Source organism: Lemur catta, chromosome 8, assembly GCF_020740605.2.
Source record: "Lemur catta isolate mLemCat1 chromosome 8, mLemCat1.pri, whole genome shotgun sequence".
Classification (NCBI taxonomy): Eukaryota; Metazoa; Chordata; class Mammalia; order Primates; family Lemuridae; genus Lemur; species Lemur catta.
This window is the reverse complement of record NC_059135.1, coordinates 66,196,209-66,211,691: the sequence shown is the minus strand read 5'-3', so window position 1 is coordinate 66,211,691 and position 15,483 is coordinate 66,196,209. Positions and strand designations below refer to the sequence as shown.

The following is a 15,483-nucleotide window of genomic DNA, read 5'->3' as shown; positions in this document are numbered from 1 at the left end:
CATGCTTGGAAATGGTTTTATTTTGTGGTGATTATCTTTACTGCTGCTCTCCTTTGACATTGTTTCATAGTATAAAGAGACTGTTTTTCCATTTGGTTTGCAAGGTTGAGTGTGGCCAGCCCTGCAATGACTAGTCATAATGCTTTCCTTTTTGCTAATACAGCCTACTTTACTTCATCCTGCAAAGAGCTGATGAATTTCTTTTAAAGAGCAATTGCTTTGTAGAATCTCAGGCACTGAATGTTTACTCTAAATCTGGAAAAAGCAGATGAAAGAATTTCCACAATCTCTCAAAAAATATGTACAACAATGACCTTATGAAGATCCTGACCTAAGGATCTTGTCTATACAAGGCCATTCCTATAGAACTTCCGACTTACAGCATTCACTGAGCTATTCCAGATGCTCCAGAAGTGGAGGCAAAGATTTCTCTAAAACCTTCACATCTGCAGAAAACCAGGAGGTGGCTGAATTAAAAAAGCCACAGAGTTTTCGTATCTCCGTCTCTCTAACAAACTTGAGACCTCAAAAAAATCTATTATGAATTTTTAAAAATATTAACTGAAAAACATGATAAAGACAAGAAACTTGCACATAAGTTTCAAACACTTCTATTAAAAAAAAAACAAAACTAAACTGCAACTCAAACCTCCAGGCTGTAAATTAATGCTAATTTAGAATTAAATTGCATCTTTTTCTGTAAACAAATGGAGTATCACCTTTAATAGATATTCTAGGTTATAAATAGAGACTTAAGCTTGGTGTTATCTAAAGAAGGTATAACCTATATTTCAACACACATACTAGTGGTTTCAGTGGATTACTTGTCCATAAAAGTTCATTCCTCAGGTTACACCAGTAACACAGCAAATGGCAAATCAACAAATTTTAAACTCATACCTTCCCTTCAAAATGCACACAATGGCAAGAGCTATGCATTCTCTGTTATGATAATATTACACATCTGTCTTTGTTTGCGGGAAGCATGAAAAAGGATTCCTCTGCTTAAACATAACCTACACAATTCGAACAAGTGATAGGGGCTCTACCCAAGAAATGTGCAACCATTCCAGCCTCAATAGCTTCTAGGAACTTCTAGGAATGAGCCCCTGCCTGAGCCATGCTCATTTTCAGGAATTTAATTCATTTGCTAAAGTAGTAGGAAAGTCAGGCAATCTTTCCTACTGCTCTTCTAAAATTTCCAGGTGCCCCTTATGAGCGTGTTCATGCATGTGTGTGCATGTTTTCACATGCATATGTGCCATGTGTGTATGGAGAAGGAATTCTGACTTGATTTACCCCTCCTCCAAATATATAGTCACTCCAACGTGCACACCAAAGAAACACAGGCTAGTATCCTTGATTGGTGATAGACAAACTTTTCTTGTAATGATGATAATCTTAAGCAACTTAGGGGCAGAAATACTGCAAAGCTGAAATGTTAGTGTGGTTTCTGAACAGGAAACTGCATTTACCGTGAAGCAGGCGCTGTTCCTGTAACTGCAGAGATCTGAACTCCACCCATTTTTTCTTCAAGGTTTGCTGTGAGATAGAAGAAGAAAAGTGCTAATTATTAGAAAACCCCAGTAAAGCTGGTAATTTAATTCTATGAGTTGAGATTTGTCATTAATATTTTTCCTTTCTTTCTAGCACTACCAATCAATCCCTCACATTCATTTGAAAGATTTTTACTGTATAAAAGGAAGATACTGGGAATACTACTTTCTGAAGAAATAATCTGGTAGCACCAACAAGTTTTCTTTTAAAAATAAAGAGAAACAATGAAATATATATTTTTTAATTTTAAAAAATAGTTTAGAACCAGATTGTGTTTGTGTTTACTTGCTGTTTAGGCAAGGATTTACACTCTAGGATTTCCCCATCTGCAGATGAAGACAATAATAGAACCTAAACCCTAGAAATGTTATGAAGATCAAATGAGTTAATAGATGTAAATTGTTTAGAACCCAGGACTTGCTACATTCACTGAGCCATTCAGATGCGCCAGAGTGAAGGCGAAGGTACCTCTTTAATGTTTGAGTTGCAGTTTGTTTGTTTGTTTGTTTTTAAATAGAAGTGTTTAAAACTTATATACAAGTTTCTTGTCTTTTTTATGTTTTTCAGTTGATATTTTAAATGTTAATGTGACTAGAACTTAGTAAATCCTCTATGAATATCATTGTCAACCTATAAGCCTGGGGCACTAACACAGCCTTTTCTACTGCTGGACGTCTATTTATGTTCCACACCAAAAAGGAGAACACACCTGATCTGAAACGTTTCCTTAGAGGGCTGAACTTAGAACCTGTTAAGCACCCTGACTTTGCAAGTGCTTCTTAACAGCACATAAGAGCAGCGGCCTGTGGTGGGAATGAAGTGGCTACTGTATTGGTCAAGACAGCACACAAAGCCTGGCCTGGCCCTCAGGGGAGGCTGAGGCAATGGACATCGAAAGCAAACCAGACAGAAGACATCTGGCAAGACACAGTCACTGGCTCACTCTCCCTCCTGTTCCTTGTCCTCTACTCCACCCTCTCCTTTGCCATTCTAGGTCCCTACACCAAGCCCAGCAAGTACACACAGCTCAGGTTTGCCTGTGGACATCTGTCCTAAAGGGAAGACAGCCTAGTTGGAAACAAGCAGTCCTTTGTACAAAGCAATCTGGAAGGAGTAGAAGAAGGATGAGAAGGAACAGAAAAAAAATGTATATTTGGGAGGAGAAAGCCTATGGGAAAGAAAATAAGAAAATTACAAGAACATTATTAAATGCTTAAGAGAAATGTAGCTCATTCTTCAGTCTTCAAAGACTGAACAACAACTGGGAGGCATTTTCCAAGCCTTGGTAATAGTAACATTTAACAGCAATACTTATGGTTGCAATAAATCAAAGCAATGTGTGGCTCAGTCAATTTCTTGTTCTTTCTATACTATACCACAGTCTAGAATGGCTATAAGACTGCATTGCTCCCTTATTCATAGCTCTTGTTATCTGCATAAACCTGTGGCTATGTCAAGGTCAAAAACAGGGACCCAGGGAATATAGACTAGCAAGAATCTGGCATATACACCAACCTCCTTCATCTTTTGCATAGACATTTATCTCCTACAAGAGAATAGAGTCCTGTGGAAGAGCATAAGGCTAGGTTGACAGTCAAAACTAAATACAGAAAGAAGAGGAAGTTACATTTCTGCACTTATATCCAAAAATACAGTCACAGCTTGTCAAGTAGTTAATTTTTATAAAAATAAAGGTTTTAAAATATCTAATTTGTTGATTTGGCCCAGTGATTTAAGTATGTCGTCACTTAAACCAAGAAAACACCAGTATAAAGAGCAGATGTATCAAAATGACTAGGAGTTTTTACTCTGTAACTAAACTTCCCTATTTTCTTCAGCATCTGTTTCTGCCTCTGTTACTAATATCCCAAGTGTATATTTAGACAAATCTGAACTCTTATCATTAGGTGAAAATTAAAGCATATGTGACATCTAACCACACTGGGCTGCATCACCTCACTGTGCCTAGCTCCATGTCTGGTACATAGCAGCTGCTCAATAAATAGTGGTTGAATGAACACATACAAGAATAGCTTCCTGAAACAACCCTCTGCTATCACACATTGAACCAGTTCCAAATACATTTCCAATGCTTTCAATCGACATGAGACATACAGTTAAACATTTCCATGGCACTTTATTACTTTCATTGTGCTTTCACAGATAATATGCTATTTAATTTTCCTAACTTCTCTAAAAAGTTACAGATTAGAAAATAAAGATTCAGTGTGGCAAAATGTTTCCCAAGGGCTTCAAATCCAGTAAATAGCAGAACTAGATTAAAAACTAGCTCTCCCAGCCAGCCCATTGGATGTGCTGTTTTCATGTTACACTTTTGAATCATAGGTCAAGAGAAAGGGAAGTGGCTCAAAAAGGACCACTGGTTCTGAGAAAAGCTTTTGGCCCCACGAAGTCTTTGAGGGACAGAGTGCTCACTCACAAAATAAATGTCACTTGTGTGGAGGGGAAGCCTGCTTGACCTTGGTTATGGGTCAGATCCAGACATTGCTGAAGCAAGAGATAAACTAGAAATCTCACGATTCTGAGATTAGAAATGGTTCAGAAATGAAAGAAGGTAAGCTAAGAATTTGGATCCCATGGCAGTATGTAGTTTAAATGCACCTATCGGAAGCAAGGGACTGAACCAAGGTTTCCGCTTGAGAAAAGACCCTTGGGTGAAGCTCCACCACTGGACAAAGGAGACAGAGAAGCAGCTGCTGCTGCTGGCTACAGCTCAGGTGGAGCTTGTACCTAGAGAGGCAGGAGTACCTGAGCCAAGCAGCACACTGACTCTTCAGGAAAGGCATCTAAGCCTCCAGATCGAGTTGGGATCCTTGAAGTGCTGAGTGGAGGCAATTGTCTAATTATCTCTATCACGTGAGCTGAAGGGAGAGGCTGATATGTCACTCCAGGGAAGCAGGCAAACTAAACTCAAAAATACTCACAGATGTTTAATGAAAAGAAAGACAATAAAATTGATTATTGGTACCTGGATTCTGTCCAAACAAAATGAAAATATACAAGTGTCCAAAGATGACTTTAAATAAGAATGTTTATAATCTTTCAGAGATAAATAAGATCACTATTTATAAGAACAAGAAATTTGAAACAAAGAAATAAAATAAGAATAGACATGAAAGAAACTACTAGACAATAAAAAAATAAGCTAATTTTAAAAACTCAATAAAAAGAACATTCTATACAGAGCATAGATAACATGGACATTAGTGAAGATATTACTAAATAATTCAAAGAGTATATAACACAAAAAATAAAGGGGTATAAGATATGAAAGAGTGGTTAGGAAGCACAGAATATAAATCAAGAAACTCTGAGCTGGGCGTGGTGGCTCACACCTGTAATCCTAGCACTCTGGGAGACTGAGGGGGGTAGATCGCTCGAGGTCAGGAGTTCGAGACCAGCCTGAGCAATAGCGAGACCCCGTCTCTATTAAAAATAGAAAAAATTAGCCGGACATGGTGGCATGCACCTGTAGTCCCAGCTACTCTGGAGGCTGAGGCAGGAGGATCGCTTGAGCCAGGAGTTTGAGGTTGCTGTGAGCTAGGCTGACTCCATGGCACTCCAGCCTGGGCAACAGAGTGAGACTGTGTCTCAAAAAAAAGAAACTCTAAAATATGTCTAATAGAAGATAATTCAGGGAGTAATGAGGAAGGTATATTCAAAGAGATTGATCTGATAGTTTTCCAAAACTGAAAAAAGTCACAAGTCTTTAGATATGAGTTCTAAATTTAGAAATGAATCCAGAACTAATTACACTGTGGTAAAACTGTAAATCAATAAAGAGAAAAGGACATGTTAAAAGCAACCAGAAAAATAATAGAAGCTTGCCATAAATCCAAATACTTGTTTTTTTTAAGATTCAAAAATAGAAAATCCTAAAGAAAAAAATTATCAAGAAGAAGAGAAGGCATAAGCTTTTTATGAGTGTTAATGGGGATGTAATTAACAGTTATGACAAAGATTTAAAACAGAATAAAATTTTTATTATCAACATCATTCAATAAATTGGAAAACTTTATTAACAAAAACATTAACTCTAAAACATAACTAAAAGTGGCTCCAGAAAAACCCAACAAATGAAGAAAGCTTGAGTAGTCTTACAACTAATAAAGAAATTGAAACAGTAGTTTAAATGTCCCCCCCCAAAAAAAGAACCCCAAGTCCAGATGATTCAGTTGGTATTACAAGAATTCTACCAGAGAACAAAAAGAGAAAGACAGTCTCTGGCTCTTGCTGAATCTAGTAAACTTGATACCAAAGTTTAAGAAGATAATCTGAGAAGATTACAGACTAGTCTACATATAAAATGAAACTATCTTCAAAAATTCTTTAAAAAATTAGCAAATCAGACCTATAAGTATATAAAAAATGACTATAAATTTCAAGGATAAATCAGGTTGGGCTTATCCTAAGAAACGAAAGGGTGGCTTTACATTAGAAAATCTTTAAATGTGATTCACCATATTGACAAAGTTTTAAAAATAAAGGAGAAGACCATATTAACAGATGCAGAAAAGAAATATTTGATAAAATTTAATACACAAGCCCTGCAAAAATTACCAACAAACTCAGTAAAGATGGGAACCTCCTTAACCTAAAAGATAGCTTATTTCTAATAGGAAAGAGATTAAGAATTCCCTTTAAAATCAAGAATAAAACAATGATGCCTACAATTACAGTTTCTACTCATGATTGTACGGTAGGTCCTGAGCAGTGCAGCAAAGTAAGAACATTCTTAACAGATGTTTTCTGTTATCTCTACATATAATTCAGAATTATCTACAGATAATTTATTAGAAATTATATAGTTTAGCAAAGTGTTTCAATGTAGTAACAGCAAAGGAAAATTGATTTCACATATCTATTATCATCAATCAAAACTTTTGTTTTTATAAAGAAACTATAAGAACAAACACATAAGGTACAAAGGACCAACTCTAAAAAAAAGGTATAAGACCCATAACATAAAATTATAGGACTTTATTGAAAGTCTTTAAAGAAAACAAGTAAAAATGGTGAGATCATATACCAAAAAAACTTAATACCATATGGATGTCAAGTCTTCTCCAATTGATCAATATATATAAAATGTGATACCAGTCAAAATTCCAGCATTTATTTATGGAACTTGATAATTTGATTTTATAATTTATATAGATGATCAAATGACCAAAAAGGACCAAGAATAACCTTGCCCAACTAGATATCAATATTTATTATAAACTGAGTTTGGGATAAACAAATTGACCAATAGATTGTAAAAGGGATCCTGTTGGGAAATCCACATGAAACCTGCTTAAAAAAAAAAGAGATTTCACTGAAGGTAAGTTGAGAGAAAAAAGAGATTATAAAATAAATAGTACTAGGAGAATCAGGTTTGCATATGGAAAAAATAAAATTGGAATTTTCACATACTCATACTATCTCAAAAATGAATTTGGGATGAGTTAAGGACCTAAATGTAAAAAGGAAAAACTTTAAAACCTTTAACAGAAAATATAGATTACCTACCAAAAACAACTGTTAAGAGCTGTCTCCTAAACAAAAATATTAAAGGAATAATCTATTCAAAATGCTAAGGGAACAAAACATCAACTTAGAATAATTCAATTACCTAGCAAAACTCTCTTTCAATAGCAGCAGTAAAATAAAGACATTTTTTAACAAAGAACTACTTACCCTCACTGAAGGAGGTGCTATAGCAAGAAGCAAAATAAACCCTGAGGTAAGAACTAGAGTGCAAGAAACAACAGCAAGTGTATCAACTGAAACAGTTTGTATGTTTGTTTAGTACCAGCTATTTAGAACAAAAATCTGTATTTTGTAATTTTTAAAAATTGATGAAATTCTCTAAAGTAAGCAATAATAAGGAATATGTCTTAAATGGACATTTAAAGCATGTTATGGTGCTCATGATGTTCTAGAAGAGGACACAGATATTGAAAAATATATACATTCATTGCTAACAAAAAGCAGTTAAGTATGTACATTAAAACTTAAGGAGAAAACATCCAAAGACAGAGAAAGTATTCAAAGATAGAAATTGCTTAGAAGCATGAAATAATGTTTTGTGCAAGTGAGTACTTTATTCTGTGAAATATAAGGCTATTTTTTCACTCATTTTAAATAACATCCCTAGGTTATTTTCAATATTTCTCTTTTTTTCTATAAAAGCCTGAAAAATTAGTTTAACTTTTTAAAAAAGATGTTCCCCAAAACTATCTTACTTTGGAAACACAAATTAACTTTGACAGCTTTAAAAACCTATATATAATATGAATCACTATTTACTCCTTATAAAAATGTAATGACAAAAATCTAGAAATGTTCCCTTTAAATTCAACAATAAGACTATCACTATTTATAATATACTGACAATCCTAGCCAATGCTATAAGAGAAGAAAAATAAATTGGTTCAATGATTGGACTAAAAGGGCAAAATTTTATTACCTGCAGGTGATATGATGTGTACATAGAAAATCTAAGGGAATCTACAAAATTATTATTAGAATAAAGTGAGTTCAGCAAAACTAGATTTAAAAATTTACATACAATCAATAGCAATAACCATATGAAAATTTAAAAGATTATATCTATTACAGCAAAAAAAAACTAGGAAGTACATAACAATAAATATAATAAAAGATATGTAAAAATGTAGGAAGAAAAGTACAAAGTATTGTTGAAATACATAAAAGACCTGAATAAGAAGACTGAGATCCTGTGTTCAGAGTGAGAAAAATTAAAGCCTTAAAGATTTCAATCACTCTCATTTATTTTATAAATACAATTCAATCCCTACCAAAATTTAAGCACAGGTTTTTTTCAAGGAATGTTATAAATTGATTCAAAAAGAGGTGGCAAGAGTATCAAAACCAATGTTGATGAAGAAGAAAGAAGTGCTTGTTAATGAATTGGATGTGGGTAAAGAAAAGTATTTAAGATAAAATATAAATATATAAGAGAAGAACACAAGATAAAATCTACTCTCTTGGGCTCAGTAATTAATAAGTGCATACTTCATGAAGAAAACTAATAAATGGCAGCTATTTCTAAACAAAGTCCAAGTAAATAACCTGCCTAGAGGAAGTTATACAATCTCTGCTACAATCACTACTACTGCATTACCATTCAGAGGGAAGCATTGGGATGAAGTGGTCACCTGGAACCAGGAGAGAGGTATACAGGGCTCTGACTCAGATGCATATGAGTGAGGGTCTGGACTTCATGGCTCAGAGCCCAGAAAACAGAGATTTTTAAGAGCCTCAAAGAGCCATCCCAGGGAGTTTTTCCTGAACATCCTTCATTGCACACTATCTTCTAGAAACTAATTTTTTTCCCCCTTCAAAGTTGGTAGTGTGTTTGCCAGTGAAAGCAGATTCAACGACAGCCACAGGACCAGAGGGATAAAGTCTTTGTTTTAAGAATGAGGCAGAAGTGAAGGACACAAAAAGAGGACCGTGAAAAAGCAAAAACTCCAAGCACCTTCATGCAACACTTGGGGAAATTATGACCTTTTTTGTTTTTTTTCCAAACAAAATGTAAATCAAGAGAGATCACAGGTGCAGTAAATGAAGAGTTCTTCAAGTGTCATGCCTTCCTGTTGCCTTTCTGAGCCTCATAGACACACTTAGAAGGAGGACGGAAGAAAGTGATTTACATTGGTTTACAGAATTTGATATTCCTCCAGAGGTAATTGTGTGGCTCTTGGTAATTCAGCAGTTTCGATTCATCATGACATTTCATCTTCAAGGGCTATCTCCGTTCCTCAAATAGATCTTTATTCCACCACTCAGACATTCAAGGATGAAAAATGTGCCTTACTGAATTAAATTAAATTACCTTTAAAACCTGCAGCTTTGCTTCAAGCTCTGTGCGTTTGAGAATCATTGTTCCATTAAGAGTCTCTATCCTGTTGTAAGAAAAAAAAAAAGGGAGGAAATAACATGAGTGATTCATTTAAACAAGTACCATACTTATGGAGTACTACACTTTGAGCACAGACTATACTAAAAAATGTGATATAAATGTTACAGTCCTCATGGCACTTCAAGTATCTGGACCTAGGCCAAATCTTCTGATAACATTCACAGAAGAAAATGGGAAAAAGAAAAAAAACTCCCTTGAGAGGGTGGCTGAAAGAAAAGAACCTGGTCAATTTGTAAACTGTAGCTTATTTTATAGAAGCCACTATTTACAATGACGATTGTTCTCTACTAGAATCTATTCTTGTGGGGACAGGCTGAATTATCTCATTCATTTGTTAAGTATTTATTGGGCATCTACTATGTGCCAGATTCCAGACACTAGGCTAAACACAAAGGATACAATAACAAAAACAATAGGCGCTAGGGATTTTCACAACAGTGGAATCAACACATAAGATCCATAAAACTGGACTCTTGAAACAAATCCTCTCTAGGATTCTGGGAGCCTTTACCTCTTTAAATTGCCTTACGATTTTGGAACTAGAACAAACAGAACCAGAACTACTATTAGATAATAACCTTCATAAGACCTCTTTCATCTCAGAACCTTTACTTCGCAAACTTTAATCCTTGAATTATCAACTTAACAGTGTTCTTTTCTTCCTACACCAAACACCTGTCTAAAAATAAAAGACTTGTTCTATCCTGAGTGATTTGATTTGTTTTATGTGCTCAAGGCCTGTATTTTGACTACTAAACCATCAATCTGAATATGATAAAAAATTTCATTCATGAATCACACACCAATTTTTAAAGTATTGGTTCAAATTCCTTCTTATAACTAAGCTGTAACTCTATAAAAATGCAAGAAATGTTTCAATGCATGGTAGAAGTATTAAATGTGGAGACCAATTTTCCTCTAACAGCATCATGCCTGAGATAATGAGGTGATAAGAAGCCAAAACTCTGTCTGCTTTCTCATTAAGGCAGTCTTGACTCTCTGGGCAATAGTGGGGATCTTTATGAATCTATTTTATTGGGACTCAGTGTCAGTATGACCTACCCAAGCAATAGATGTGTATGGGCAAAACTGCAAGCATCAATTGGCCATTCCCTTCCGTATTTGTACAGAATGGCTCCCATTTTCATGATCTCTGAATTTCTAACAATTATCTCCACCCATCACCCCTATTCACCTGTGGTCTGTCCACTTCACACATGTAGAACCTACTTTCTGACTCTAACAACCAGCATTTCCTCTTGGACTTCATATGGTTCCCACCTTCTGGGTCCAGATTCCGCTGGAGCAAGAGTGCACCCTTCCTTTACCTTGAACTCAAAGGACCTGTAGAGCTGGACTCAATCCACTACCACCACCATCTTTCAAAACTACTCATATACACACCCAAAACATGCTTTGAAGTTGTAGACTAGAGTCATGGAAGAGCATCCAGCAGATTTTCTACTGGCAGCTTACAATGAGCAGCTGTAGCTGAAGAGAACAGCTCCCGGTGTCCAGAGCAGGTGGTCAAATCCCAGCCCTATCATGTACTAGTTGTGTGACCTTAACTTAGCCCTCTTTAAACCTCAGGCACTTCATCTATAAATAGGAACAAAATTTAACCCTGCAGTTGGCTGTGAAGAAGGAATGGGGTAGTATAGAACCCATCACAATCAAAATAAAACCTAAACTTGTTGGCATGGTACATGAGGCCCCTGGTCTGCCCCCTGTCAGACTCTCTGGTTTCATTTTTTATTATGCTCTCCCTAATCCACCAACTACTAACTGCAGTTGCTCACTCTCTTTGTCCCCTGGATGTGACCAAGTCCATTCTGAGAACCCAGAGACTTCTTTTTACCTTAAATGTTCTTACCAGGAGTTCATATGAACATCCCCTTTCTTCATTTAGGTCTCAACTCAAATTTCACCTCCTCAAGAGGACCACTTTAAACATCTAAGCTAAGCTGGCCACCTCCTTACCCAATGTTCTATCCCATTGTCCTATTTTACCTTCCCCATAGCAAATATCAATAACTGAAATATAAAAATTACTTATTTTCCAGGCTTTGCTGAGCCATTTCTTTCTACAGTTATTATATTAAAGCACTAAGAGAGTCTTTGTCTCTCCCAAGCCTATCACAGAGCTGGAAACATAATATTTGCTCAATAAATATAATTTTAATAAACAAGTGAATTTCATCTTTTAACTGGCTATTAAGGTCTTATTAGGTGCTGGGAATGTTATGGTGGAAAAGTCAGTGAAATATCTAATTGGGAAGACTGCTGTCCTATTAATAAATTTGCAATATTTGGAATACTTAGTGTGAGCCTGTGTGTTTCAGGGCGGGAGGGCTGAGCAGACTTTGCTGTTTCCTGCAAATGGAACGCTAGAGGAGAAAAACAAGTGGCTTGTGGCAAAAGAGGAAAAAACTCAGCCCTTATGAACTTTGATTTGTTTTAGCTACAAGATTATATCAGTCATGGAAATTGGATCAGTTCCTCTCGGTTTAAAGAGAATGTGTGCCAGTTTAATTGACTTTGATATAAAAAATACATTTTTAAAAGCTATCCCTCCCACACAGACGTTTGTGCTGTTGATGTCCTCTGACTTCGGACGTTGACAATATGTTCGAGTCTGAGGAACCTTGAGAAAGAAAAGGAACTGATAATGTTTGTACCCAATCCCAGAGCTGTGGTGCACTGCCTTCCCCTTTCTTGTGATCCCTGAACAAAAAGCCTATTCATTCACTCAACAGGCATTATAAGAGAGCACATAACATTTTTGAAGCCCCACGGGAACTAGACAAATAGTTACGTTAGCAGGTTTCCTGACGATCTGATCAAGTCAACCACTTGTTTGTGGGTAAAGCCTTCTGTGCTCACGCCGTTGATATTTGCAAGGACATCACCTGGGAGATGCCAAGAAAAGTGAATGTTATATTGATTCATTAAATAATCCCTCCTGACTTGCAAATGAAACAAAACAAGCAAGTTCCAAATTTTAGAAACATAAACGAGCTAAGAAAATTCAAAGCAACACTCATATCCTGACCTTTACTTAAAAAAGTTTTCTTTTTCTGCTATTTAAATGATTTCTAACATGAGCAAAGCAAAGTTGTAAAGTTACCAGCTTGCAGGCCAGCGCAGTGAGCTGGGCTGTCCTCCTGTATTTTGCATATCAGAGTGCACATTTCCGAGAAGCAGGCGTTCTGATTTGGGAGCCTGTAAGTCTGTAAAAATTAAAGTGATTCATAGTTACTATTCAAAAAACTCAACAACTATTTGTTAAAAAAGAAAACTATGTCAATTACCATTAAGAAGTATAATAGGTAAGTGCAAAGGACAATTGGGAAAGGCTTTTCTGACTATAAATTGAATCAAAGGTACCAATTTTGCAATTCTACCAATTTGTAGCCAGCCCCATTCATAAAAAAACATCTGTTATGAGAAAGAAAGTGAGATGAGAGTGGCTCAAGATTTTATATTTCCAAGCCTAAGAGATCACCTGATGCTATCATCATTACCTATTTGCTTTTAAAAATTGAGTTTCTCATTTCCAAATGGGAAAAAACTATGGTGGCCAAGAGCAAAGAGAAAAATCCCTAAGTGGTTCTTCTAAGCTAAAACACTCATTACAGAAGAGTATGAAACAGTACACATCCAGCAAGGGAGACATGCCAACTATGATTATTTTAAATCAGAGTTCTGCACATAATGACAATCTGCCCTGCATTTATTCAGAAGTACTATAATTGACTCAATTACCTTCATTTCTGAGCACTCTCTGGTATGCCTGCCCTGAATTCTCACCGGTTCATTAGTCACCCAACTAAATTAGAAAAAGTTAATCTTGCCTCTTGCCTCAATTTGGCACAAGTAGTTTGGTGGTGGTGAGGTTTTTTTTTTTTAATTGTAACAAAACGCTGAATAAATGTTTACTAGATATAGTATCCCAATGATCTATAACAAATATATTTTTCTTTTACACATGTAAGTTATGAAGTCTAGTTCCACTTAAAATCAAAATCAGCATTCCGAGTTGAGTCTTTTAAACAGCTGATTCCTAAAATTAAGCCACATTACAGTACTGTTTCCTTGAGAATAAATTAATGTCTGATGTTCATTCCTTCTTCTTTGATAATCCCTGAGAAGCCACTAATCAGTCATGTGCAAGCAACTTCCAGAAACTTGGGCCTGTTAGCCTCTAAGGGATTTCTGTCCAATCTATAAGGCATTTAGAATCCCCATATCTAAAGGTAGAAAGGACTTTAAAAGATCATGCAATACATTTCCCATCTATGTCATCCCTTTAATAGCTTTCCTGTTGGGAGTCTTCTCACTACAGACTGGAGCCTTCTAGAGATGGAAGGCTGGTCTAGTTCATGTGGTACATGAGCAAAAGATATAACTGACACTCCCTTGGGAAACCACAGTTCTAATAATTCTCAGTGGTGAGACCCCACCCTCCACCCCAGTGATCAAAGTGAGAACAGTGCAAGGGAGAAGTGTTGATTTATGCAGCTGGTACTTGCATATACGTTGGCAGTGGGTATAAAATTTGGGGGTCAGAGATAGAGAGGTAAAGACAAAATTACAGAAAGAAATAATTAATTGGATACTTCTCTATTACCCAGTCTGTTAGCTCCCATTACAGGGACCAGTGAGAGAATGATCACTTGAATTTCTTAGGACGCAAAGATTGCCTTGCCCTTTATCATGCCTGATGAACTCCATGCGAACACCTGTCATCTGTTGGTCTTCTATTGGTACCAGTCACATTACCAGGTACATGACGTGCTACTTCGTTTAAAACTCCTAAGGACTCCATGAGGCAGGAATTGAGAGAATATGACCTCGGGTGGGCATGAGTCTAAAATTTGTGTTTTTATCATGATGCATGATTCTCGGGAACAGCATAAAACTTGCACCCACGGAAAACCAGAAAGGAGGATGGATCTGGTCTCTTTCAAAGTGCCAATCTTCCAGACTCTAAACACGTATTCACAATGAGAGTTCAATATGTGTACGTGGAGATTCTTTCTGGTCTTCAAAAAGTTTCCAGAAGCATTTCCCCTATTTATTGATTGCTGCAAATCTTATGAGTACTAGGGAATAGATTATGAGCTGGTAATGGGCAGCATATGTCAGAGGGAATTTACAGGGGTGTGGGTCTCTGCATCACTGAGCTAACACATAACATGCTGCCACTTAGAGTTTTAGCCATTAGCTCATGTTGATCAGTGGTGCTGGGATATAGAGTCTACTAATGATAATTTTAACTCTTGATCCATGTAGAATAACTGTTTACAGTATAGGAGAGAAATGTAAGGAAGCAGCGACATACATTGTAGCAGAGTGAGAAAAATAAAGATAAATGAGTAGTCATTTATCCTGTTTTCAGTAGCAACTGCTGCACATCCTTGAGGATAATTTTCCTTTAAAAAGAACCAGTCACAAAAAAACGGTAACTCGACAACAGAATAGGGAGTGATAGGAAGTGCTGCATGTAAATGGGGAAGAAGAGAGAATACTGTGCTCCTAAAACTTGATGGATGCCACCAATTATTGTGGTGAGTTATAGATTTCACCAAATTTAAAATAAAAGAGTTCAGAAAGTAGAAGTATCTTCTTTTCTCCTAGAGGCTTCTCTCTCTTCATTGCAGCTAGAGTTCCATTTTGTTTCTTTACTCATAAGACATGTTTTACTTAGCAGCTTCCTGTTCCTAATCTTAAAATACACACTGACTTTCCATTTGTGAGGCTGATATCACACCAAAGTTTTCTGAAAGTAGCACTAAAGCTAAGATCTAAAATCTGATGTATAGTGTAAGAATATGATTATGTAAAACATATCCAAAAGAAATGCAAAAGTACTGTGGAAAAAAACAGGAACACTTAAGCTACTACTGTTGCACTTAATTGTACTAGACTTCATTTGACCTAACTCACCCTCTTTACAAACACGGTCATGAAAA

At 36.1% G+C, this 15,483-nt stretch overlaps 1 protein-coding gene across 5 annotated transcripts in view; it reads right to left on the bottom strand.

Moving 5' to 3' along the window:
• The window catches only part of LOC123643808 (cytohesin 1 interacting protein), a 71,002-nt gene that overhangs the window by 4,305 nt on the left and 51,214 nt on the right, over nucleotides 1-15,483 (bottom strand). For all 5 annotated transcript variants that reach the window (XM_045559564.1, XM_045559565.1, XM_045559561.1 and 2 more), the window contains 4 exons: nucleotides 12,636-12,738; nucleotides 12,324-12,417; nucleotides 9,422-9,491; nucleotides 1,476-1,542 (listed from right to left, as the gene is read on the bottom strand). In XM_045559564.1, the coding sequence (XP_045415520.1) occupies nucleotides 1,476-1,542; nucleotides 9,422-9,491; nucleotides 12,324-12,417; nucleotides 12,636-12,738 (334 nt within the window). The remainder of the gene's footprint in view (nucleotides 1-1,475; nucleotides 1,543-9,421; nucleotides 9,492-12,323; nucleotides 12,418-12,635; nucleotides 12,739-15,483) is intronic.